At 43.3% G+C, this 24,989-nt stretch overlaps 4 protein-coding genes across 7 annotated transcripts; 1 reads left to right on the top strand and 3 right to left on the bottom strand.

Moving 5' to 3' along the window:
- Window positions 1-139: 139 nt before the first annotated feature.
- Window positions 140-5,088, bottom strand: LOC127009004 (thiosulfate sulfurtransferase/rhodanese-like domain-containing protein 3). 2 transcript variants are annotated; one of them, XM_050881593.1, is made up of 4 exons: window positions 4,791-5,088; window positions 1,704-1,817; window positions 1,362-1,527; window positions 140-1,202 (listed from the first exon to the last, which is right to left on the bottom strand). In XM_050881593.1, the coding sequence occupies exons 1-4, from the start codon at window positions 4,927-4,929 to the stop codon at window positions 989-991; spliced, it is 633 nt and encodes a 210-aa protein (XP_050737550.1). In that variant the 5' UTR covers window positions 4,930-5,088; the 3' UTR covers window positions 140-988. The 2 variants fall into 2 exon arrangements, with proteins under 2 accessions (XP_050737550.1, XP_050737541.1); XM_050881584.1 differs by having other exon boundaries at window positions 1,704-1,820; window positions 4,791-5,065.
- Window positions 5,089-9,905: 4,817 nt separating this feature from the next.
- On the top strand, window positions 9,906-13,757 carry LOC127008892 (uncharacterized). Of its 3 annotated transcripts, none has more exons than XM_050881383.1 (3): window positions 9,906-10,733; window positions 11,011-12,439; window positions 12,470-13,757. In XM_050881383.1, exons 2-3 carry the CDS (start codon window positions 11,633-11,635, stop codon window positions 12,692-12,694), a joined length of 1,032 nt encoding a protein of 343 aa, XP_050737340.1. In that variant the 5' UTR covers window positions 9,906-10,733; window positions 11,011-11,632; the 3' UTR covers window positions 12,695-13,757. The 3 variants fall into 3 exon arrangements, with proteins under 3 accessions (XP_050737340.1, XP_050737333.1, XP_050737326.1); XM_050881376.1 differs by having other exon boundaries at window positions 9,912-10,733; window positions 11,011-12,454; window positions 12,485-13,757; XM_050881369.1 differs by having other exon boundaries at window positions 9,924-10,733; window positions 11,011-13,757.
- On the bottom strand, window positions 13,404-19,450 carry LOC127008906 (thiosulfate sulfurtransferase/rhodanese-like domain-containing protein 3). Its single transcript, XM_050881386.1, has 4 exons — window positions 19,285-19,450; window positions 15,184-15,297; window positions 14,492-14,654; window positions 13,404-14,173 (listed from the first exon to the last, which is right to left on the bottom strand). Exons 1-4 carry the CDS (start codon window positions 19,289-19,291, stop codon window positions 14,092-14,094), a joined length of 366 nt encoding a protein of 121 aa, XP_050737343.1. The 5' UTR covers window positions 19,292-19,450; the 3' UTR covers window positions 13,404-14,091.
- A 1,369-nt stretch (window positions 19,451-20,819) lies between these two features.
- LOC126982255 (rhodanese domain-containing protein CG4456-like) lies at window positions 20,820-23,566 on the bottom strand (the record flags this gene model as incomplete). Its single annotated transcript, XM_050834222.1, has 3 exons — window positions 20,820-21,648; window positions 21,998-22,160; window positions 23,464-23,566. Coding segments are annotated over 3 exons (348 nt in total), but the record flags the coding sequence as incomplete, so codon positions are not given.
- Window positions 23,567-24,989: the final 1,423 nt, after the last annotated feature.

Here is a 24,989-nt window from a genome sequence, read left to right as displayed (position 1 = left end):
GGTGGGGGGGACAGCGTGCTTGAAGTCACTGGCAATCATGTGCGACGCCTAGGGCCGGGCGAGAGAAAGTTTTGTGGCCTGGTAACAAGCACGCCTTCGGTAGAGAAATACGCCTCGTGGGAAAGTGATATTCAGGGAGTATATTATAAAAAAATGATTTATGTTAATGATATGATAAACAAGCTTCATGATAAAATGCACTGATATACACAAAATATTTTGAATATTATTTATATATTTTGCATTCACTGTTACGATTAATACCTTTATAGAAAAATAACCCTATTTCCACGAAGCATTCACTACTGGAGAACGGCCACAAACCCACTATGCCTACTACCGTCACTTTCAACTCACCTCACTATGAACAACCTCTACTTGCTGCTCAATTATGTGGTATATGTGCAAGGCAGTTCAGTAACCTAAGCTGCCTATATAGACGGCTCATGAATTACCAGTTTAGTTACAACCATAGTGTAGAAAAAGATGTTAAACGATAAAAATAATCTGATACATGAAAGAAAGCTGCACTAACACCACCACAGAAACACCACAAATAATGCTGCCGCACAATTTAAGAAGTTGGAAGAGTGATTATTTCATAATTAGTAAAAACCCTGAGCCCCTTCAGCTGTTGTGTGCAATGTGCCAGTAGTCTTGAGATACGTGTGAGCTTGTCGGGCTTTGCCACACCGATATTACATGACCGCTCTCTATATTCTTCAACAGTTCTCGTCTATAGAGTCAACTTGCACTGTGGGTACATGTCTCGCTGCTGTCCAACACATGGCAAGAACTATATCATTATTACTACATATAAAAAAAATCGAGCCAAAATGGTACTTGCAAAGATGCTGCCCCTAAAAAAAATTATAGAAAAAATAAAAAGGACCCCTAGGAGGAATAATACGTTGAAAATAAAAATATGTCTGGCACTGCGGGAAAACTTGACTAACGGAGTCCTGCTAGAGTCCGGTCTCAACGACGATCAAAGGCTCTTGTTGGACTGTCTGGGGGCTTGGAGGGGAGTGTTGTGGGAGGGCGAGGCGCTTCCCCCCTTAAGGGCACAAGGACTTCCCGTCGTGCAGTATGACTGGGCCTCGTCGTCGCTGCTGTCCTCGAACTCGAACTCGTGGGGCTGGCCGGGCTTCAGCACCTCGCCGCCCTTCTCCTCCCACTCGCTGAAGGAACCGCGGTAGATCCTGTCGGGGAATTAAGTGAGGAACAGTAAGAAAAGGAGACTCGGTGCAAACCGTGGCTGGTGTTCCTCCTCTCTTATCGTCTCTAAGTGAGCTGATTATCTCTCTCTCTCTCTCTCTCTCTCTCTCTCTCTCTCTCTCTCTCTCTCAAGTCAGCCTTACCTATGCCTCTTATATCCTTTGGACTGTAGAAGGTCACAGGCCACCTTGGACCGGACGCCGGACTTGCAGCATACCACCAAGTCATCCTCGCACTCTGGCTTCTCAAAACCGTACCTCGCTTTGAAGGCCTCCTTGTCTAGGTCACACGCCAGCTTGATCTCCGTTACTGTGAATGAAACGTTGATGCAACATAACATAAAAAAAAACGAAAATGAGTCGATACGTATATGAGACAAGAATATTATGTATTTTTGATAGATCGTAATACAGCTAGTGAATGAGCCCAGACTGGTTCCTTGTCTATTAGCGAGGTTCTTTATCACTCTCCGTTGCCTCTCTCACCTGGGATGCAGTGGGAGCCGGGGATCTGCCCACAGGCCTGTATTTCGTTGCGATTACGGACATCGATGATAGTCACCTCTTTGAACGAGGACGACAGCTCGTCGTAGGAAATGTCTGCTAAAGAAAAATCATCAGTTATATCTTTCAGGCTGAACCTTTCAGGTAATGACATGATATTTCATAAGTACCAAGGAGACAGATATATCTAGGTTTGTGTGAATGATGCTGAAAGTTTCTAAATTAGGTTTGTAAATTTCTGAAGAAAAATGCTTACACCCAAGAAGAAATTATAAAACTTCTACTACAGCTTCATTTTAAACAAGGGTACTATTTTTTTTTATAGTGAGTGGAAGTTACGAGAAAAATTCCATTTCAACGAATCAATTTCTTCAGTAACACACCAGAATGGACATATTGCCGGTTCTGGGAAGAGCCAAGAAATGCATTGTGCCACGTACTAATTATAACGTAGTGCACATATTACGTCCTATAAATCGCTAGTTGACTGGATATTGGAGAGATATCTCAAATTCTTCTCATCTCACTGGGAGAAGCCGGCATTAGCTCGTGACGTCATCAGGCTGCCGCGGAGAACAGCAGACGACAGTACCAGTGTTGTGTCCATTGTTTTTTATCAGCTATGGCCACTTCAGCTCCAAACTGCGCCTAACAGGTATGTTATAGGTGCTTACAGAACACCTTAAGAGTGTTGGAAATGTGTTATATTATTAAAATGGGAGTGAAATCAACCGATTCGCCTCTGCTCTGCAGAAAATTGTTGAGTTCACGATTAAAAGGTAGGCCGAGGGGGAACTAAAGATAATAATCAAGGTTGAATTTATATTAGTATTATGGAAACTTACCTAGCCTAACCTAGAGAAAATAATGGCTCTGGAACGTCAGAGAGAGAGAATCAACGCCTAAAGATGAATAAGAAGAAAACGAATGCAGACCAATATTTTATAATCAGAGGACGTGAAAGTAGAGAGAATAGTTGAGTTCACGATGAAAAGTTAGTCCGAGGGGAAACTAAAGAAAATTGCTGCAGGATTCACTAGCACAGACAGAAATATCTTACGTGGAGTACTTTTGTTCGTATATATATATATATATATATATATATATATATATATATATATATATATATATATATATATATATATATATATATATATATACTCTTGCACATTGGCTCGAATCACCAACGACTGCGGGTTACGTCTCCAGGCATTGCTAGCCACTAGAAACATACACCACAACACGAAATCTCGGAGTAACACAAAGTTGGCGGCCTCCCGACTGCCTTGTGACGTCATAACCAATCAGCACCCGTTTCCAGGTCACGTGATTTTTCCTCAACTTTAATCCATATTTTATACCACATTTACTATTTTACATCAAGAAAAAATAGTACCATAGCTGAATTTAGGGCCTATTTTATCCATACAGACAGAATTTGAAATAAATATGTTGACCGGAAAGCCTTTGCTCAGTTGATGGCGTATATGTAGTAATTTGGGGAGGCGGTGGCTGAGTGGTTAGCGTGACGGCCCCGCGTTCAGGAGCTCCAGGAGGGACGCGGGTTCGAATTTTGGCCGCCGCACAGCTGAGGTTTTTCAGTCACCGCCGAGTGGCCTAAGACTACATACATGCTGGCCTGAAGACCACCCATCAACCTGGGCTCTAAATAACCTCTCCAAAGAGAGGCTCAAAGATGAGTTCCGGGGGGGCAGCATGAGCCAACACAAGACGGCGCCACTATAAACACTCGCCTGCGCCAGAACGGGCTGGGCCGACCATCAGGCCCCACCGGGAAGAAACCTACCGGCGCAATAGGCCGCGACGGCAAAAAAAAAAAAAAAAAAAAAAAAAAAAATGAACACGCTAAACGAATGAGCTGGATGCGTTTTAATGAGCAGAGTGTCTAGCTGGGTTTGACGGGAAGCAAACCCTGAGGCACACGCTGTCTGTCACGCAGCGCCCTTCACACATACTTCCTCCATGGCGGCCAGCAGACCAACACAGTCACTTGTGTGAGTTAAATGTTGGGTCAAGTGATTGTGGCGAGGCAGAGCACCGAGGTATTACTATCTAATGGCCCCAATGGACTAAAAAATAAAAGTTTGTTGCATCCGTTTCATATCATGTTGACCATTATGAAACAAAAAGACTTAGAAACAAATGTAATAATTGAAAATCAATTGATACACAGCCGAAAAAATAGAAATATACTTAAAAAAAGTTGTCTCCATAGCAACCATGGTGCGAGGCATGTCCTTGAAGACCCTCCGAACCACCTGCCCGCCCCCACGTGGAGGTGAATCACTTCCAGGCGTGATTCGCATGCACGTGTCGGAGTGTCAAGCAACAAACTGCCCTTGCATGTGAGGTCCCGTTGCTGACAGAGATGCATAATAATATTTTAGCATCAGGGGTACAAGGGTCTAACGGTTCATAATTATATAACGCAGCAACCTTTAACCGGTACACAAAAACGTATAATTGCACAGTTTGCTCGACCTTCCTTTCTCAGCCAGACTTCCTTAACCACTGCTCAAGGCTGTTGGGCCCCACAACTATTCTATTGCACTCGCGGCGCACAATTCAACTACACCACTATAATGTTCGTGCAACGTGAAAGGGAAAGTCACCTTGAGAAAGAGATGGTCGTGAACGATATTCTATTTTTTTTTTATTATATTCTTATAAAAAGATAAAAAGTAAGAGTATGTAATACGCATGAAAAAGATTGCAATAAAGAAAGTCGATTACGAGTGAACCCTAAATACGTCATGGGCAAAGTACACATACACGTCTCCTGGGTAGGGCACGGAGTGTTGATCCACTATGTAGTGTGGTGGTCACGTATATTTGTCCTTTAATTCTTATCTGGGTTACAAGGTCTTGGCGTGCTGTGCCAGTTTGAGTTATGCTAAGCAGCAGCCCTTCTCACCACGGATTACTTTTCGAGGTCGTTCAAACAAACAATAAAATAATAAATTGGACAGGACCACTCGGTCTGTGCTCAAACAAGTAAGATTTGTGCTAAGTCTTCACCCTAAAAACACACAATCACATCAAACAAACCTTTCTGATTGCACTCCATCATGGGCAGGGATGACGCCAGAGAGATGAACACCTCACCCACCAACTGCTGCAGCAACACTGCCCGGGGATGCCAGGCACTCACAGCGCTCAGCCACTCACCGTCCCCCTGGCCGCACATCAGCAGACGCCCCCCGCTAACCGGGGCGAGCCGCCTTGGCACACAGTACACACTCCCTCAGCTGCGCATTTTACAACAAGCTGCGCACTTAGCCTCATTTCACACCTAAGGATGAATTCCGAGGATAAGTGTGTGAGCTACAGAAGGACAGTAATGTATCTTTTGGAATCACATTCAGTGCAAGGCGTCAGTGCTTCCCGTGCATGAAAAGTAAAGTGTGCACAACACCGTGTCCTGCCTACGTGCCGAGCCAGCGTGTATTTCTGTGTTGTTGACTTTATCAAGTCCTGTACGACTCGGTCATGTGTTTATTTTTCCTCCCTCTGATGTGCAATGACTCATTGCTAAGAACATTAAAGATGAACACATAAATATAATGGTGAGGATGATCTTATATAACTATTATTCACCAGTAATTTAAAGGCTCCCTAAATACTCTGTTGAAAATAAACACCTAATGAGATCCCAGGACACAACAGCAGTGTAAATTATTCTTAGCCTCAAGCACACACACACACACACACACACACACACACACACACACACACACACATGAGCATTGAGCACACTTGTGACATTTACGACACCTTCCCTGGAGCACGATTACCTTCTTAAAATCTATCCGTCTATCTATCTATCTATCTATCTATCTATCTATCTATCTACCTATATTAAGTGAGATGGTCTCCGTGCTGCAAGGTGAAGTTTGGAAATCAGTCTCGTGTGTGTGTTTGTGTGTGTGTGTGTGTGTGTGTGTGTGTGTGTGTGTGTTATATATGCTGTATCTGTTGTGATTTTCGGGTCGCACAACTCTTTTCCACTCTTTAGTGAAGGTGAATAAGTACTGCAATATTTCGATAATAATAAGCTAGGGGCAAAAAAATGAAACGAAGAAAGTGTTATTCTTAAGGTGTTAAATAAAAAAGAAAATGTATGTTCTGTATTTTCTGTTCATATCGACTTATATTGAAACAGTGTCTCCCCATATCTGTCTATCTACTCTGACGTCATTTCCTCAGATTCCTCAGAGAGCCGTCCCTCAAGGGGTTAACCACAGTAGCAATCTCCAGTCTCTTCTGTCTCTATGTACACGCAGTCTGTACACACTACTCTCCATCCACTCCTCCGCCCTTACTCTCTGGAAAGCATAATATTTCACACAAAGTCATTCTCTCGTATCCACTATATCTATTAACTTACTTTGGTACCCTTTTTTTATTTCAAAGTCCTCTAGGTGACCCAGCCAATCAACGTCTTGTAACACCTTACTTTACGATTATCTGCCGTTTCGTAGATCTCGGGGGATTCCACCTTCTCATTCTCGCATCTGCCATCCTTCACGTCTGACAAACCTGGCGGCCGATAACTCGTATCTCTGTTGTCTGGTGCATCGACCCTTGGCAGTCGTTCCCCCTTGATGCCTCGCACCCACACAGCAGCGTTGTCCGGTTTTATTTGCGGCGGAGCAGAAATGGGGCGATTTTTTTTATTTTTTTTTTTACATTGAAAGGACCAATAATGTTTTAGGTTTCTGTAACTTACTGTGCAGGATAATAATTTCAATAGTGGACTTTGTGGCGTGTAAAAAGTCTAATAGCATAAAATTTTCAGGTATTGTGAATGAGTGAGTGAAAGTGGTACGTGTTCTTAAGCCCGAAAAGGCTTCTGTCACATAAGTACGTGTCAGTTTAGTACGTGAAATGTCTATATGAATTTGGTACTTGCCGCGTACTCATATGACACCCCCCTCTCTTAGTTTTACAGGTGCTTTGTTGCTTTAGTACGTGGTTATTAAACTTTTAACTGCCACTGGAAACTGGTACGTGTCTTTTTAGTACGTGTCATTGTAGTACGTGCTGGTGTCACATTTGTACGTATTAGAAAGGTAACATGTAACGTGTATAGACTTGGTAAGGCCCCTTCCACACGAAGGGCGTGATCGGCGGGCAGACAATGCTACCAATTTGTGGTGTGGACGGCGATAACGAGTGTAGATGACGTCACTGACGAGGAAAGCACGGGAAAACCATCGAAGTGCTCGTGGTTGAGGCACTGGATGGGCGCCTGATTAGGGACCACGTTGCCAGACACACGATGTTACAAGTCAACACTGCCCTCCGTAGGTATCTGTGTTAATTGTACAAAAGGTAGCGTTAAGCTATAGAGAATCTATAGTTTATATCTAAACTGCCCGGCAACGATTCTTACGTCCCATGTTGTGCTTAACACAATCCATGCTAGCCGTCGTTGCACTTGCCTACACAGCTGACTCCACTCTGCCCTCTGCTCGGCGTCTGTCTGCCGTAGAGGTGGGCAGGTACCGGTACCAGTACCGGTACTAACGGTACCAGCTAAACGGTACGGTACCGGTACCAGATTGCTCGGTAGCGGTACCAGTTGCTCGGATTTATTTATTGGATTTATTGATAATTCTTCATGTCCGATTTTTTTTTATTGTTATTAGACTATGATCGAGTACATCCATAATAACTATACATGCTATTTTTTTATCGAAAAAATAAATATTCACTTCATTCAGAGAGAGAGAGAGAGAGAGAGAGAGAGAGAGAGAGAGAGAGAGAGAGAGAGAGAGAGAGAGAGAGAGAGAGAGAGAGAGAGAGAGAGAGAGAGAGAGAGAGAGAGAGAGAGAGAGAGAGAGAGAGAGAGAGAGAGAGAGAGAGAGAGAGAGAGAAACACTCAGTGAGTGGATATCTCGGTGATATGGGTATTGATTACTGATTATAGGTCAATAAAATGCAGTGCCGAGTGATCATTGAGCTTCCCGGAACCCAAGTGATCATGAGGCTTCGCGGTACCAGGTACCGGTACCGGGTACCGCGAGGAATCGATTCTTCGCGGTACCAGGTACCGGTACCTGGTACCGGTACCTGGTATCGGTACCTGGTACCGCGAAGCCTCATGATCACTTGGGTGCCGGGAAGCGTCATGATCACTCGGCACTGCGCATTGCCGCTAGTACCGGTACCGTTTGGATCTTAGTGACGCTCGGCACTCGCCCGCCTCCATGTGGTATGGGCCCTGTGTGTAGACGCTGAGTCACTGCCCCGCTAACCGTCTCCCCAAGTTCCCACCATTTTGTCCTGGTTTCCGTTTCCATCACAGCTCCCGTTTCCATTACTTTATTATTTTATTTATTTATTGGAGTTACTGGATAATTCTTCATGTCCGATTCTTTTTCTTTTTTAGGTTGCTAATAAATATTGTTATTGTTATTAGACTATGATCGAGTACATCCATAATAACTATACATGCTATTTTTTTATCGAAAAAATAAATATTCACTTCATTCAGAGAGAGAGAGAGAGAGAGAGAGAGAGAGAGAGAGAGAGAGAGAGAGAGAGAGAGAGAGAGAGAGAGAGAGAGAGAGAGAGAGAGAGAGAGAGAGAGAGAGAGAGAGAGAGATTTACATAGATTTACATAGAAAATCAGACCACACAGATCTCATGGTCCAGACTAGGTGGTCTGTCCTTAAACCTAAATGATTTTACATTAATCAGAAGGCTCCTAAACGTTGCATTTCTACTCTAGTTGATATTAAGTTGAAGGAGAGAGAGAAAGTTTTCTTTACAGGAAATTTATTTGGGAATTTCATCAGAAGTCATTAAGAAAAAAAAAAACTCCTTCGGGTACCGGTACCGGTACCGGTACTAACGGTACTTGAGTTTTCGGTACCAGTACTACCGGTACTCAAATTAACGGTACTTGCCCATCCCTACTGTCTGGTCCAACTCACCGTGTAGGGGTGGACAGGTACCGGTACCAGTACCGGTACTAACGGTACCAGCTAAACGGTACGGTACCAATACCAGATTGCTCGGTACCGGTACCAGATTGCTCGGATTTATTTATTGGATTTATTGATAATTCTTCATGTCCGATTCTTTTTTAGGTTACTACTAAATATTGTTATTGTTATTAGACTATGATCGAGTACATCCATAATAACTATACATGCTATTTTTTTATCGAAAAAATAAATATTCACTTCATTCAGAGAGAGAGAGAGAGAGAGAGAGAGAGAGAGAGAGAGAGAGAGAGAGAGAGAGAGAGAGAGAGAGAGATTATCAGTAACTCCAATAAATAAATAAAATAATAAAATAATGGAAACGGGAGCTGTGATGGAAACGGAAAGCAGGACAAAATGGTGGGAACTTGGGGGGACGGTCAGCGAGGCAGTGACTCAGCGTCTCCATACAGGGCCCATACCGCGTGATACCACATTGAGGCGGGCGGGCGAGCACCGAGCGTCACTAAGATCCAAACGGTACCGGTACTAGCGGCAATGCGCAGTGCCGAGTGATCACGACTCTTCCCGGCACCCAAGTGATCATGAGGCTTCGCGGTACCAGGTACCGGTACCGGGTACCGCGAGGAATCGATTCCGCGCGGTCCCCCGGACCGGTACCTGGTACAACGAGGAATCGATTCCTCGCGGTACCCGGTCCCGGTAATAGGTACCGCGAGGAATCGATTCCTCGCGGTACCCGGTACCGGTACCTGGTACCGCGAAGCCTCATGATCACTTGGGTGCCGGGAAGAGTCGTGATCACTTGGCACTGCGCATTGCCGCTAGTACCGGTACCGTTTGGATCTTAGTGACGCTTGGTGCTCGCCCGCCCGCCTCAATGTGGTATCACGCGGTATGGGCCCTGTATGGAGACGCTGAGTCACTGCCTCGCTGACCGTCCCCCCAAGTTCCCACCATTTTGTCCTGCTTTCCGTTTCCATCACAGCTCCCGTTTCCATTATTTTATTATTTGATTTATTTATTGGAGTTACTGGATAATTCTTCATGTCCGATTCTTTTTCTTTTTTAGGTTGCTAATAAATATTGTTATTGTTATTAGACTATGATCGAGTACATCCATAATAACTTAATATATACTTGCTATTTTTTTATCGAAAAAATAAATATTCACTTCATTCAGAGAGAGAGAGAGAGAGAGAGAGAGAGAGAGAGAGAGAGAGAGAGAGAGAGAGAGAGAGAGAGAGAGAGAGAGAGAGAGAGAGAGAGAGAGAGAGTTTTCTTTACAGGAAATTTATTTGGGAATTTCATCAGAAGTCACAGAGATAAAAAAAAAATACTCCTTCGGAGTACCGGTACCGGTACCGGTACTAACGGTACCTGAGTTTTCGGTACCGGTACTACCGGTACTCAAATTAACGGTACTTGCCCATCCCTAGGTTCAAGTCGTTCGCCTGCTTGTGCCTAGTGCCTATTGCCTATCTTAACTGCCTTAAAATGGCAGACTATTACATGACAGAGGGTAAACGTAAAGGCAGCGTTGTTTACGTTTCTGAAGGCCATGGTTACGTGAAAGACCGGCAGTATCAGTCCAAGTTACACGTTAGGTGTTGGCTTTTTAAAACAACTGGCCAGGAGTGCCCAGCAAGAGCACACATTTGTCTCAACACTGACAAGGTAGAAGTAGAAGTGCCTCACCGTGATCATGAGTCTCAAGAAGTTGAGCTTGGCAAGAAAGATCTGAAGACACGTGTCAAGGAAATGGTTGTTGCTGAGCCTACACGCAGTCCAAGAGAGGTCTTTGATGAGGCTTACCTTGACGTAGGCGATGGGATTGCCAGTCAAGTGTCATACAATAGCATCAGAAAGCAGCTCTGGAACGAGCGCCTGAAGCTGCACCCCCCCCTTGCCCTCTTGTCCCCAGGAGGCTGGCCCTGCGATACAGGCGAGCATGTACAGCCATATTTACCAGGGTCAAAGTGTTGTTGACAACCATGTAGCTGTTTACTTGTGGAGCAACGACATTCAGCAAGTGTTGGTGAGTAATACATCATTCTGTTGCATGAAATGATATGATATGGTTATAAAACTTGACGTAAAATGTATGATTCTATGATATGTTTACTACTTCTCTTGTGATATGTTATAATGTATGCTTCTATGTTAAGTTCACTACTTTTCTATGATAACTACTTAATTAATAAAAACTACTTATAACTTAACGTATACGTAATAATTTCTATTACTCTGTTTTCCTTTCCAATTTCTCTCTCCTCTTTTTTTTGTCTGGTATTATATCTGCTCTCTTTTTTTAGGGGCAAGTTCAGGGAATGGCGACGGATGCCACGTTTAAGACCGTGCCAAAGCTGCTCAAACAGCATCTCACGTTCTTTGGCCTGTTTGGTGACAACTTCCTGCCCCTGTTCTCCGCCATGATGACCGGCAAGCCAGAGGTGCTGTACAGTGCAGTGTATGAGACTATTTCACTTAAGTTTTCCAACTTGAAGCCACGCAAAGTACACACTGATTATGAGCGTGCGATACATTCAGCTATACTGTCTGTCTGGCCAGAGGCAGAGGTGGAAGGCTGTTACTTCCACCACAATCAGGTAATATTTTTTTTTACTTTTTTTCTTTTCAACATTAAACTTTCTACTCTTTCACTTTCCATTTATATTTTTAACAGTGCAAATTGGTATTATCTTGCAGGCTGTGTGGGAGAACATCAAGTTACGTGGCCTTGTCTCAGCGTACCACAACAAGGAGTTACTATTTGGGAAGTGGGTGCGGAGCTTTTTTGCCCTGCCCCTTCTTCCCAATCACAAGATTGAAGAGGGCTTCGTCTCGCTGAAAAGCAGTAGGCCCCAGGTCTGCCACGACGGTGTCCCTCTCAACACGCAAGTCATCAGCTTTGTGGCCTACTATGAGAGGTTCTGGATGGGTGAGATGAGGGACAAAATGTGTGTGTGGGGTAGTGCTCATCGCATCAACAACGGTGCAGAAAGCTTTCATGCTTCTCTCAACAGAGAACTCAAGCCTAAACCTGGGCTTTGGGCCTTTATGAAGAAAATGCAAGAGAAGATCAGTCGCACCCTGACAGATCTGGAACGTGTGAAGAATGGGGTACCAGTCACCAGGCCAAAAACTGTCAGCGAAACACAGAGATGGATTGCGGAGACAAGCGCAAAACTTGAAACCGGCCAGCTCACTGTTGAAGAGTTCATCAACAAGATGAAGTATGTGGGCTGGAAGGGTGTCAAGAAGAAGCAGGGCAACAATGTCCAGGCTGAGGCCGACTTGCCTGAGGCTGATCTTGCTGATGGTGATCTTGATGTCGACCTGCAAGACATAAACGTCGACCTGTTGGATGTCAGTCTCCAGGACATCAACGCAGAACATCATTTGCAGGACATGCTTGCGGACAGTCCCCCAAGGACAATGCCAACCTACACTCTGCCAAGGACAAGGTCTGCCTCATCAACAGGTTCTTCTACAGCCAGGACAACGTCATCACAGCCAACTGCACCAACATTGGCAAACTACACTCCCCCCAGGGCAAGGTCTGCCTCCTCTCAACAGCCTTCAGGAACTGACAGGCCACCAAGGAGGGGGCGCGCGGCAAGATCTACAGCTGCAGGAAGTCTCTACAGACCACCAGTGACGCGGTCAGCAGCTAGGACAGAGACCAGCCTTCGCATTCAGGTTGACCAGGAGGTTGTTGCCCAGGAGGAGGATGCTCCGGTGGTTGCTGCACAGGAGGTTGCTGCCCAGGAGGTTGCTGCCCAGGAGGTTGCTGGCCAGGAAGCTGCTGCCAAGAAAAAATTCAAGCGTTGTGCTGTCTGCTTGCAGGAGAACATCTCGGTCACACGGCCCATTTACTTGGTGCCGTGTGGCCATGGGGACATATGTAAGGAGTGTGCTCAGAAAGTTTCCACCAAGAACTGCCACCTGTGTAGGGCTGAAATCTTTACTTTTGTTCAGGCTATTGCCAACGACTAATTACAGGTTTGCTTTGTCTGGAATGTGATTGATTGCGATTGATTAATTGTGATTGATTGATTGTGTTAGATGCAAATGGATGTAAAAGGATGTAGTGGCTAACTTTTGACAATAAACGTATATATTCATTATAACGTACTTACATTATCATTAACCACGTACTTGGATCAACAATCTTAATTATGAACATAAATCCTTATAAATCACGTATCTAAAGGACGGGGGTCAAGAAGACCACGTACTTAAGCACATTACTGCAGAAAAACCACGTACTTAGCTCTAGTAGTTATAAAAAAAAAAACGTAATTAAATGACAAGTTATACGTACTAAAATGACAGTGAAGGCTACTTTAAACCCAAGGGCCAAGGATAATTAGTACGTGAAATCACGTACTTAAGCGACCGTACTTATGAAAAACTGAATCACGAACTTAAATGATATGTGACCACGTACGTTTGAAACACGTACCAAAGTCCCCCGCCCTTGTGAATATCAAATATATGGTGAAATAAGGAATTAAAGTTTCTTCACGCGAAGGTCATTTTTATTTAGTGTCAGGTGTTTGATGTGCAAGAAATATATTTCCACGTCAGCGAGTAATGAAAACCTTGTTCTTTGTGATTATGCTGAAACTTTACAAGGTATCCTATGCATTATACAGACAAGTGTATGTTTCTGAGAATCTCGGAGTAGATTAAAATCAACAGCAGTGCAAAATGGGTTTATTAATTATGCCTGTGAAAGTAAGTTAGTGATATCTAAGTACTTGATAAAGAGATGAGGCATCCAGGCTTTCTTAGCCCTAGTGAAATGTATGGACACACAAATAATGACGCTATGACAAAATAAATTAAGTTCACATAAGAAGACTTTGATACAGAGACCAGTAACATCCTGTGACTAGATGGTGTATTGTCGTAATTATGAACATTTATTTTTTAAGGAGGCATAACATAACAACATATCGCCTTTGAATTAAAACATACAGAGTAAGTGTGCTCCTTTTCTTTTTTGCTTTAAAGGAGTCAGCAGGTAAATTATGATGCACGTGCTCAAGGACAACCGAAGTACAAAACAATATTAAATAGAGACATAAATTCGACACACAAACATAAACCTCGACGGAATTAACTTGATAACGAGAGGGAACGAGTTAACAGTGTGTGCCAGAAAGATAGCGAAATCACATGGATTATGTCGCGCCTGATAAAGGACCATATATCATTCTGGGCCTCTGTGATACCAAATTTTAAAAGCGTGGAAAATCATACTCTTCTTTTAGCTGAAACACACACTCTTTTTTCTTTTCTTTCCTTTATTATTTTCAGTTTAAGACGTGAATGTGTTGCTCAGATCCATTGGGTGCTTCGTCGGGTGCTCGTCGTCCTGCGCGTGCTTAGTGGTGCAGATGGTGAGGCTTGCCGTCAACCACCTCCCCACCCTGGGCCTTCCAGTCGACGAAGGAGCCGGGGTAGACCCTAGGGGATGAGAGGGGGAGCATGTTATTGAGGACACACACACACACACACACACACACACACACACACACACACACACACACACACAGGAATTTTTTTTTTATCGTTGTGTATGAGCTGTGAAATGTAGGCGTTTTTTTTTCTCTATTTCAAACCATTTGCCTATTTATTATGCGTAAAAAATGAGATAGAGAGAGAGAGAGAGAGAGAGAGAGAGAGAGAGAGAGAGAGAGAGAGAGAGAGAGAGAGAGAGAGAGAGAGAGAGAGAGAGAGAGAGAGAGAGAGAGAGAGAGAGAGAGAGAGAGAGAGAATTATCACCTTGCTTCAATTCCCGAACTCGCCAGGGTCTCGGCTGCCTTCCTTGCCCGGCCGCCCTTCATGCAGCTGGTCACCAGCTTTTGGTCGCTGGTGGGCTTAGGGAACCCGTACTTGTCCTGGAAGTCGTCGTCGTCCATCTGAAGGGCGTCCTCCATCTCTCCCACTGCCAGAAATAAAGGTTAGGGTGACGTCAGCAGCTTCAAAGAGGATGTTTGGGTTAGTCATCATTTGTGGACTATTTAATACATACATCAGAACAAGTTGAGGTCAGCACCCACATGTTAAATCATTAGGTATTGTTTCCTTTCCTCTTTTTTCTTTATTTTCCTTACTTTACTGTCACCGTCGAGGGGACTCTGTTTAGGTCTATATCATTTTTTTTCTTCTTCTCCGTTGATGCCCTCTCATTGATCTCAATAATAATAGTCATAATGACGGTTTAGTTCTTTTTTTCTTTAGTGATGCTCATAAAGATCTCAAAATTATCCCATTATTATATGTACATGATTATGATTCATTGATTAATTGTATACCTTATGAAATGGCTACTCTATGAAACGTAAGATGGTCATTATGATAGATGGTAAACATGAAGGCAATGTAATGCAACCCAATCCAATGTAGTTTCAGGGGATAGCGTTTGATGCCCCCTTGATGCATTTCTTTTCACATCTGTCTGTTGCTTGACTCACGGGGCAGGGAGTGCGAGCCGGGGATCTGGCCGAACTTCTCCACCTCATCCCTGTTCCGCACGTCCAGCACCACCACCGAGTCCAGGTTGTTGGAGAGCTCAGAGTAGTCGATGTCTGCCGGAAGATGGATGGTTAGTATCTGATTTTCGTAAATGTACCAGGAAATGATGTTTATTTTGATAATAGGGAAAAACGAAAAAATATGAGTGATTCATTTTGATCAATCAATCAATATGCTCTTCATCTGATTTTTTTTTTTTTTTTTTTTTTTTTTTTTTTGTCCGCTGAAGTCCAGGCAAACCAAATATTTCAAAGTCTTCAAAGTGCTGGCTTCCAAGTTTTGTTATTGGTAGTTATTATTCATACGTTGACTTAAAAAGGGTGGATTTTTAGGTTCTCTTCCCACGAGCGTTCTTATTTATTTTTATTTATTTACTGTTTTCTCCCTGTGCGGTAAAGCTCAAGGGCCGGTCACACGGTGGCCCTTCTGTGGAATTTTCATCGCCACAAGCACCGCCAAGCAGTCTGGCCGCCACTCCTGACATTTAGTTCCGAACGGCCATTTTGCCCTTTCCATGTCTTGCCGCAGCTCTCCGCCCACCTAGTTGATCTGACTCAAGAACATCATTGCAAAGGGAATTTAGACCAATTTTGTAATTCTACAGTTTCATGACATAACATTCACGTGAGTTCACTGCTCCAATTAACGTACGAAGAGTTCTAAAATATAAAATCACTATCATCAATTTCATTATTTCGATTCCAGTTAGGGAGTATTCTTTCATTTTAATCAGAACACAAACAAGTTTGGAATTTGGAAGATAATATTTAATCTCATCAGCAAACATCTGTCCACCCGCGGCGGGCAAACAGAACGGCAAAGTAGCTCGTGTGGACCGGACATCGAGGGCACTCAAGAGAGGGTCGGGACAGGCGGGGTCGTCATGACATCGGCGAATTTTAAAGTGTTTTGCTGGACCACGACGACACGCACTGATCGATGAAGGCTACTAATGATTCATATCGCGTGATAGGTGGTTTACAGTCCCTCCGACAACAGCATTGAACTCCGCAGAGAAATGCGGCAAAATGAACAAAGAAGTAAAGATAGAGTCAGCAACGTGCGTATTGGGGATTTAGTTTCACTGGTGTTAAGTGCAAGCCGAACGAACGATATGGGGATCGAAAAAAGGAAAAAAACGGCCAGGAAAAAAAAAAAACGGTATCATGATTCGTGGGCAGCCGGGACGTTTATCTACCCTCACGGCAGAGTGGGTACTTCAGGGCAGGGGCCGTGCCTCCGTACTGGGCCGTAACTTCTTCACAAATAAATAAGTGAATACCAAACGGCGGGATTCACACAGCTACTAGTAGTTTCGAGAGGCTCGGAAATGGGTTGCGAAGTCATTGGTTAAAACAAAAATGGGTCATTGTACTGAAGGTTTGAAAAGCACAGCGGTGGAGGCACCTGGTGACGCTCCCTCTAGTCTACGACCTATGATTGATCCGCAGGGTACGAATCTCCCTTGTCTAAAGGGCATTATTTCGCCAGAAATCTATACTCGTACTCTGCTGCGCAGTGGTGGAGGCACCTGGTAACATTCCGTCTAGTCTACGAACTATTATTTATTATTGATCCGCAGGGTACGAATAGCCCTTGTCTAAAGGGCACATGTGGCCAAAGATCTATACTCGTACTCTGCTGCGCATGAGCCAACATAAGAATGCTTCTGCGCGCACAAAAGTGGAAATAACCAGTTTTACGTGACCAAAGTGCATGGAAATGACGTAGTTGGCTATGTAGCAGCTATGTAGTGCGAATAGGTTATTATCAGCGCACGGTTAAGATAAATGAATGAAAATGTTGCTGTAATCATAGCTCTTCGGGTTCAGGTTATATACAGGTGTGGTATTAAGGATCAAGGGCTCTGCTGATAAGATGAGACAGCACCACGCAATCGATTAGTAACCGAAAAGGCCACGTTGCTTTACACGTGGCACTTGCTTGATGGCTGGCCCTTACTGTCTGGGTCTGACTACCAAACCTTCAGAGTCAACGGCCAGCCAACGACCCCAAACCTATGTACACACAGGCTCAACCAAAGACTCAATCGGGTTAACACGATGGCGATACTATTTAATATCAATTTTATCTCATTCCCCAGGGACCAACAATGTTATGTGGCCCTGAATTTCGTCACTCGTGTACGATTGAGAGAGAGAGAGAGAGAGAGAGAGAGAGAGAGAGTGAAAATAATCCGATGAAGAATATTGGATAGGCACCACAGGAAAGAATATGTACTGAATTGGAAAACACCAACCCACCTATAAACTCAAGTCATTCAGATTCTCTCTCTCTCTCTCTCTCTCTCTCTCTCTCTCTCTCTCTCTCTCTCTCTCTCTCTCTCTCTCTCTCTCTCTCTCTCTCTCTGTGTGTGTCTGTCTGTGTCTGTCTGTCTGTCTGTCTGTCTGTCTTTCTTTCTTTCTTTCTTTCTCTTTCTCTTCTCTCTCTCTCTCTCTCTCTCTCTCTCTCTCTCTCTCTCTCTCTCTCTCTCTCTCTCTCTCTGTCTCTCTCAATCGTACACGAGTGAGAGAAAGAAAGAAAGAAAGAGAGAGACAGAGAGAGAGAGAGAGAGAGAGAGAGAGAGAGAGAGAGAGAATGAAAGTAACCAGATGAAGAATAATGGAGAGGCACCACAGGAAAAATGCATAATGAATCGAAAATCACCAACCCACCTATAAACTCAGGTGACTCAGATTCTCTCTCTCTCTCTCTCTCTCTCTCTTTCTTTCTTTCTTTCTTTCTCTCTCTCACTCTCTTTCTTTCTCACTCGTGTACGATTGAGAGAGAGAGAGAGAGAGAGAGAGAGAGAGAGAGAGAGAGAGAGAGAGAGAGAGAGAGAGAGAGAGAGAGAATGAAAGTAATCCGATGAAGAATGATGGATAGGCACCACAGGAAAGAATATGTACTGAATTGGAAAACAACAACCCACCTATAAACTTAGGTGATTCAGATTCTCTCTCTCTCTCTCTCTCAATCGTACACGAGAGAGAGAGAGAGAGAGAGAGAGAGAGAGAGAGAGAGAGAGAGAGAGAGAGAGAGAAAGTAATCCGATGAAAAATGATGAATAGGCACCACAGGAAAGAATATAATTATACTGAATTTGAAAACATTAACCCACCTATAAACTCAGGTAACTCAGATTCTCTCTCTCTCTCTCTCTCACGTATATTTCATGAATGACAATGGAGAGTATTGGTCATAATGACGAGCAAATCATACTTATTTCATCTATTAAGCGATTCACTGATGTGTTGACGCTGGCCTGTTACTGAATTATTTTTGCTGTAATATTAAGGGAAAAAAGGCAGTCGGTGATAGCTAGGTGATAGGTGATAATTATGCATGCGATGGGTAGTGATAGGTGGGAAGGCTGCAGCGACTGATAAGGCTCATCTTAAGGTTTTATTTCTTCGTCCCAGAACCAATCAAACGCCAGGGAATGAGCAGAAAATAAAGAAATAAAATTCTCAGCCGTGAACAAAAGGTAAATTCTCGAAAGGAAAAAAATGCCTCTTGCGACTTAAGGAGTCGTGTTAGATACTTCAAGTGTTAACGTTTTTTTTTTTATGGGCCTCAATTACTTTTTTTTTTTTTTGTCTTCCGTAACGGCAGATTTAGTTGAATAGAATACAGTATAAGAAACCTTAAATTCTGGTATATGAAAGGAATTGTTAAAATATGGTAAAACAGATCAAGCGTCGCCCCTCCCCTCCAAGGTTAAAAGTTCCCGGGAATCCCTAACCGCTCTCTTGAAATCTTCCGAACCGGCGTGTTGCGGGCCGGAGGAACCTCGTTTATTTGGACCACTGCTGAGGAAGTGAACATTTCAAGGTGTGTGAATCCTTTGAGATGAACATGGCAGCCACAGGTCAAGAGGTAAAGTGACCGTAAGACAGCCTTCTGTATATATAAGTTAATAAAGCTTAAAATTATGTAGTTAGCTAGGTGGTTAGAGAAACTAGCATATTTATATACTTTTTGTTCCCACTAGTGATTATCTGAAAGTTGTAGACTGTCATGACTGTTAAAGGTCTTACCGGACATGTTGATGGGCTGACACAGGCAGGTACTTTCTTCAGAACTCTTCAGGACTGTAATGACGGTGACTCGCCGACGCCGAGGGTTTCACTCACCTTCACACTTCCCGCTGCCCCCCCCTTTACAGTTGCCGACAGTGGCTGTCCAGCTCTTCTGTTACTTGTCACTGAGTGTCACATAAAATAGCTTGCATGATACATATTGTGTTATCAAAGAGAAAATACACCATTGCATCCTCTTAAATTGAATTTTACGAAAAAATAACAAATTTCCTTTTTCAAATAGAAGCGACAGTAGATACCTGCGCACCTCACGCAGGTATCTTTGGCATGATAACGAAGAGTGCCGACTAGCGTTATTTTTCCTGCAGTGCTTATGGTACGGTACCCAATATATTTGAAACCTAATTACTATATCGATATTTCCGTCTGCTACGATCAATGTCTTAATTGCCCATCGAACGCACACTATACAGTGCTTGGAAAACTCGCTTAGTGGAATCTTATCGTACATCACAGTCGAGAGCCACGAGTGGATCAGTGTTCCAGAATATTGGAGTGGCCAGCAGCCAGTGTAATGCAGTGTAAAGCGGCTTCTTCTGCTTAGGGCGTGCCTGGAAGGAGAAAAGGTGACTTTGGGAAGGGTGATGAAAGTCACCTTAGGAGGGGAAGGGTGAGATAAGGGGTGCAGAAAGGCTACTTCGAGAAGAAAAATTAGGCACGCACGCAAGGCACTCTATGACGGTACCTTTTTATTTATATATCTATTTTTTAATGAAAGATGTCCTCAGGGTAGTAAACTAAGCTGCCCCTTAGATGAGAAGGAGGATGTGCGCTTACGAGATAGGAGTCGTTAGGAGGAGGAAGATACCCCAAAGAGGTGGCTTTGTGCACTGGAACGAGGCGTGTACGTGTTCTCCTGTGCCCTCGGATATTTGCAAAATAAATAATATTTGGGCACACACACACACACACACACACACACACACACACACACACACACACACACACACACACACGTAGGTCGTTTTTTAATGGTCTGTCTCGAAGCATACGACAACTTGTGTATTCCTTGTCAAGCAGAGTAAACGCAGACTGTGGACCTTTTCAATGAAGGTCATTGCACATTCGATCTAAACACTATAGCAGTGGTTTCCAAACTGGGGGGCACGCCCCCCCAGGGGGACGTGAGCTGGATACAAGGGGGGCGTGATTCCGTCTGCCCAAAATTGCAGTTTTGCAAATAAATAGAACACACACACACACACACACACACACACACACACACACACACAACCCCCAGGCAGAACATAATGTGATTATGCAACTAGTAATACATGTGGAGGTGCTACCTCCACATGTATTACTAGTTGCATAGTCACATTATGTACTGCCTGGGGGTTGGGATGGCATGTTCCTCCTTTTTCCTTTGTTGTTTACCTTCAACAATAAACTATTAATCAATCAATCTGTTTGAATCATCCTCACGTGAGTATATATATATATATATATATATATATATATATATATATGTGTGTGTGTGTGTGTGTGTGTGTGTGTGAGTGTGTGTGTGTGTGAATAAGGGAGGGGGGCGTGACGATTTTCTAGAAATCAATAGGGCCATAATGTAAAAAAGTTTGTGAGTCACTGCCCTTTAGGGAGCTCAGTGGATAGAGCGTCTGCCTCACAACCAGAAGGACCGGGGTTCGATTTCCCGGCCGGGTGAAGATAAGTTGGGTTTATGTTCTTTCACGTGTAGCCCCTTTTCACCTAGCAGTGAGTAGGTACGCGACGTCAGGCAAGGAGTTGGGACCTCGTTGTCGCGGTGTGTTGTGTGTGAGTGGTCTCAGTCCTACCCAAAGATCGGTACTATGAGCTCTGTGCTCTTCCGTAGGGGAACGGCTGGATGTCTCGAGAGAGACCCGCAGCAGACCAAGAGGTGAGTTACGCACTAGTCATTGATAAAATATATAATGAAGCTTATCCTGAAAGATTTGCATTTTCTGTACCAAGCAAAGTTTACTAAAAATATTATTGTGGTGGTAAACTTAGATAATTCAGTTTTACTTACATCAAACGCATAAAGAAAGTGTTTCCGTGTTTTGCTTTGCCTCACTCCGAATGGTGTATGTGTGTGTGTGTGTGTGTGTGTGTGTGTGTGTGTGTGTGTGACATATGCTGTTCTCATTTCAATTTGATTTCTTCTGTATTTTTTCTCAAATATGTTAATGTATCGTAAGATCCTTCGGACGTGTTTCGTTGGCGTCCTCGCCGTCCTCTTGTTAGCTGACGGGCTGGAAGGGTTTGCCGGGCACCACCTCGCCTCCTTGTGCCTTCCAGTCCAGGAAAGAGCCGGGGTAGATCCTGGGTGGCGGGGAGCCAGCACGTTAGAGAGGAAGGACACACACACACACACACACACATTAAATCTTTCCCGACCACTCAGTATATTCAGCATCCTGGATTTATTTCACAAATGTCTACAAAAAGTAATATATATATATATATATATATATATATATATATATATATATATATATATATATATATATATATATATATAAATTACCTTAACCTTTAAGAATTTTACCAAGGCTTTTGATCTTACAAGTCACATGATTATAAGGATACAGCAATGAAGTCTGACATGCGACCTATTATTGTTATTATTATTATTATTATTATTATTATTATTATTATTATTACCCCTCACCTCGCTTCAATGCCAGCATCGGCCATGATCTTTGCTGCCTTCCTCGCCCAGTTGCCCCTCGTGCACTGGATCACCAACTTGTGCTCCTTGGCGGGCTTGGCGAACCCGTACTTGGCTCGGAAGGCGCCCCCCTCCATCTGAAGGGCATCCTCAATCTCTCCCACTTAAAAAAAAGATAAATAAACGTCAACAAATTCACTTAACACTACATAGACTTAAGGTTATAAAATTTGTTGACCGACCTTGGAATTTTTTTTCCTTTTCTTTCAGGTAAATCTGAAAAGCGTCTCAATGCGTAATTTAGTCAGGTGTATTTTTTCTTCACGATTACTATTTCGAACGTGCGATGATCTGTATATAGTTAGTCACTCAGCTACCAACTCTGTGCCCCTTTAACACTAGTCTTTAACTAACCTTCCGCTAAGGAGCTACTAATTACAGGCAGTGCTTATCTCCTGTGAGAGCTAGATAAGAAATGAAAAGCTATTGACTTGATCAACACCAGAGGAAAGTGAACACACACACACACACACACACACACACACACACACACACACACACACACACACACACACACACACACACACATAAGAACATAAGAAAATAAGAACACAGGAGTCTGCAAGAGGCCGGTAGACCTGTACGAGGCAGCTCCCCTGAACCTAAGCTCCCGTGTAGCTCCCATGCATCTAACCCCACCTAATATCGCTGTCCATGAATTTATCTAACCTATTTTTGAATGTGACAATTGTATTGGCACTCACCACATGACTGCTAAGCCTATTCCACTCATCCACTACCCTGTTTGTAAACCAATTTTTGCCTATGTCCCTGTTGAATCTGAATTTATCCAGCTTAAACCCATTACTTCGTGTCCTACCCGGTTCTCTTACCAACAAAACCTTATGAATGTCTCCCTTATTAAAGCCCTTCATCCATTTATAAACCGCGATCATGTCTCCACGCACCCTTCGCCTTTCTAGAGAATGCAAGTTTAACTGTTTGTGTCTTTCCTCGTATGGCAAGTTTCTCAACCCCTGAATCATCTTAGTCATCTTCCTCTGCACCGATTCTAACATTTTGATATCCATTCTATAGTAGGGTGACCAGAACTGAACCGCATAGTCAAGATGAGGTCTAACTAATGCTAAATATAGTTTGAGGAAGACTTCGGCGCTTCTGTTGCTTATGCTCCTTGAAATAAATCCCAGTACCCTATTTGCTCGATTTCTAGTTTGAATGCATTGTGCCCTTGGACGGAGATCAGAGCTCACTAAGACCCCTAAATCCCTCTCGCACCCAGACCTACTTATGCACACTAATTAATTGTTTCTCATTACACCTGCCTGCTAGTAGTAGCTCATTGAGGGGTGGGTCAGTAGAGGGGATAGTGCTGCGATAACTTATTTCGGTTACTGTGCAAGAGTCAAGCTTTAATTAATGCAATGCGTCCCGTGGGGACTTACAGGGCAGGCAGTGTGAGCCGGGGATCTGGCCGACCTTCTCCGCCTCGTCCCTGTTCCTCACATCGATCAGCACCACCGAGCTCAGGCTGGTGGCCAGCAGGGAAATGCAGTGTCAAAACATAATGTTCGTAACCGTAGAGCAGAAGAATTATAGTGTTTTTTGAACACGTCTTTTTTTTATTATTATTATTAAATTGGTATCCTTAACAATTATTATTTATTCTAAGTCTAATCTAAGATATTTAAAAAAAATCCTTTAAGGAAGTTTCAAGTATTTTCTTCCCACTGGATTAATTGTAAAACAACGTTAAATATAGTAACTTATATGTGACTGGGTAGTATGGATAACCTGCCCACCACAGCCAGTAACATTCTTTGGTGGTAGTGATGTAGCGTGTCTGCATGTATTGCCGCGATCAAAGATTCCACTTTTTAGTCTTTATTTTTTTTCTGTATTTCAACTGCTTAAAACTTTTTCAAGTTAAACTATTATTTTCACTAATGTAATTTAGATAAATAAATGTGAATTGAAACAATCTTGATAACGGATGAAAATGAGTGAACAATTTCGATTGCTACACTCTCATGTAGTTTTTTGTTGTTTGGTTACGTTCACCAAAAGTGATATTCATAACGTGTAACCGTCTGTGTACCTCTTTGTAAGGATGAATATCATATCGACATAATATCGGTGAAATTTAGAGGTCAGAACATTCCTTTTCGAAACCTGATACAAATATATCGAATTTTTCCGGGCGGATGGCGCACACACAAAAATCCCAGGCCTGGGAAGCCCACTCATCGCGCAAGGCTCGTTCATCAAGTCTACTTTTGATATTCAATAGTGCACGGAAATTTTTATTATGTAATATTTATATTCTACAATCTCCATTTCATAGACTACCTGTAGGCTACGTGTCACCATGGGGAAAAAAAAAGTAAAGCAGATATTCACGACATTAGTGTTATTAAAAGTACCAAATCGACGCGAAACTCGAATACCCACTGAACACTAAATTGTGCGAAGGAAGGATGACATATAATTATACAAAGGAGTAAGGAGAGCTTTGCTACCGTGGATAGGAGGAACAGTTTTGTTACTGATGAATACAAAGCAAGTGATGTGGGGATTCTACCGGCATTGTGTCGAGCAGGAAAGTCGCCTCGGCACCATGACTCTTGGGTAACACTGATGCTTATCACTCATCAGGGACGTGACAGTGGGTGACGCCCTGCCCGCCTGCCAGTCATTGAGCCCCAGGATACAGATGTAGCCTATATAGGTCGTCCTCGGTTATACACTATTTAGCCAAATGGCATACACTCAATATACATCGCAGAGGTCAACATTATGTTAATATGAATAAATAAATGGTTATTTTTCGTAGCGATAAGATCATTGGAGAGCAATCAGTCACTGATAATGGGACGTCAAGGCTTCAGGGGCCGATAAAACGTTCAGCGTTAGCTATTGTACTTCTACCGAGGCTATACAATCAGATCAAGCAAGCACAATCAAGGTATGT

Source organism: Eriocheir sinensis, chromosome 4 (genome assembly GCF_024679095.1).
Source record: "Eriocheir sinensis breed Jianghai 21 chromosome 4, ASM2467909v1, whole genome shotgun sequence".
Classification (NCBI taxonomy): Eukaryota; Metazoa; Arthropoda; class Malacostraca; order Decapoda; family Varunidae; genus Eriocheir; species Eriocheir sinensis.
The sequence above is the reverse complement of the archived record's forward strand: the minus strand, read 5'-3'. Positions and strand labels throughout refer to the sequence as shown.

Excerpts from the sequence above, each read along its gene's own strand:
- LOC127008892 (XM_050881369.1), top strand. The coding sequence starts at position 11,633 with ATGGGTGAGATGAGGGACAAAATGTGTGTGTGGGGTAGTGCTCATCGC.
- LOC127008906 (XM_050881386.1), bottom strand. Across the intron at positions 14,655-15,183 it reads CGGCTCGCACTCCCTGCCCC|TGGGAGAGATGGAGGACGCC; the intron begins GTGAGTCAAGCA and ends TATTTCTGGCAG. Across the intron at positions 14,174-14,491 it reads AGTTCGGGAATTGAAGCAAG|GGTCTACCCCGGCTCCTTCG; the intron begins GTGATAATTCTC and ends CTCATCCCCTAG.
- LOC127009004 (XM_050881584.1), bottom strand. The coding sequence starts at position 4,929 with ATGTGCGGCCAGGGGGACGGTGAGTGGCTGAGCGCTGTGAGTGCCTGG. Across the intron at positions 1,821-4,790 it reads GATGGAGTGCAATCAGAAAG|CAGACATTTCCTACGACGAG; the intron begins GTTTGTTTGATG and ends ATTTTTCTTTAG. Across the intron at positions 1,528-1,703 it reads CGGCTCCCACTGCATCCCAG|TAACGGAGATCAAGCTGGCG; the intron begins GTGAGAGAGGCA and ends TTTCATTCACAG.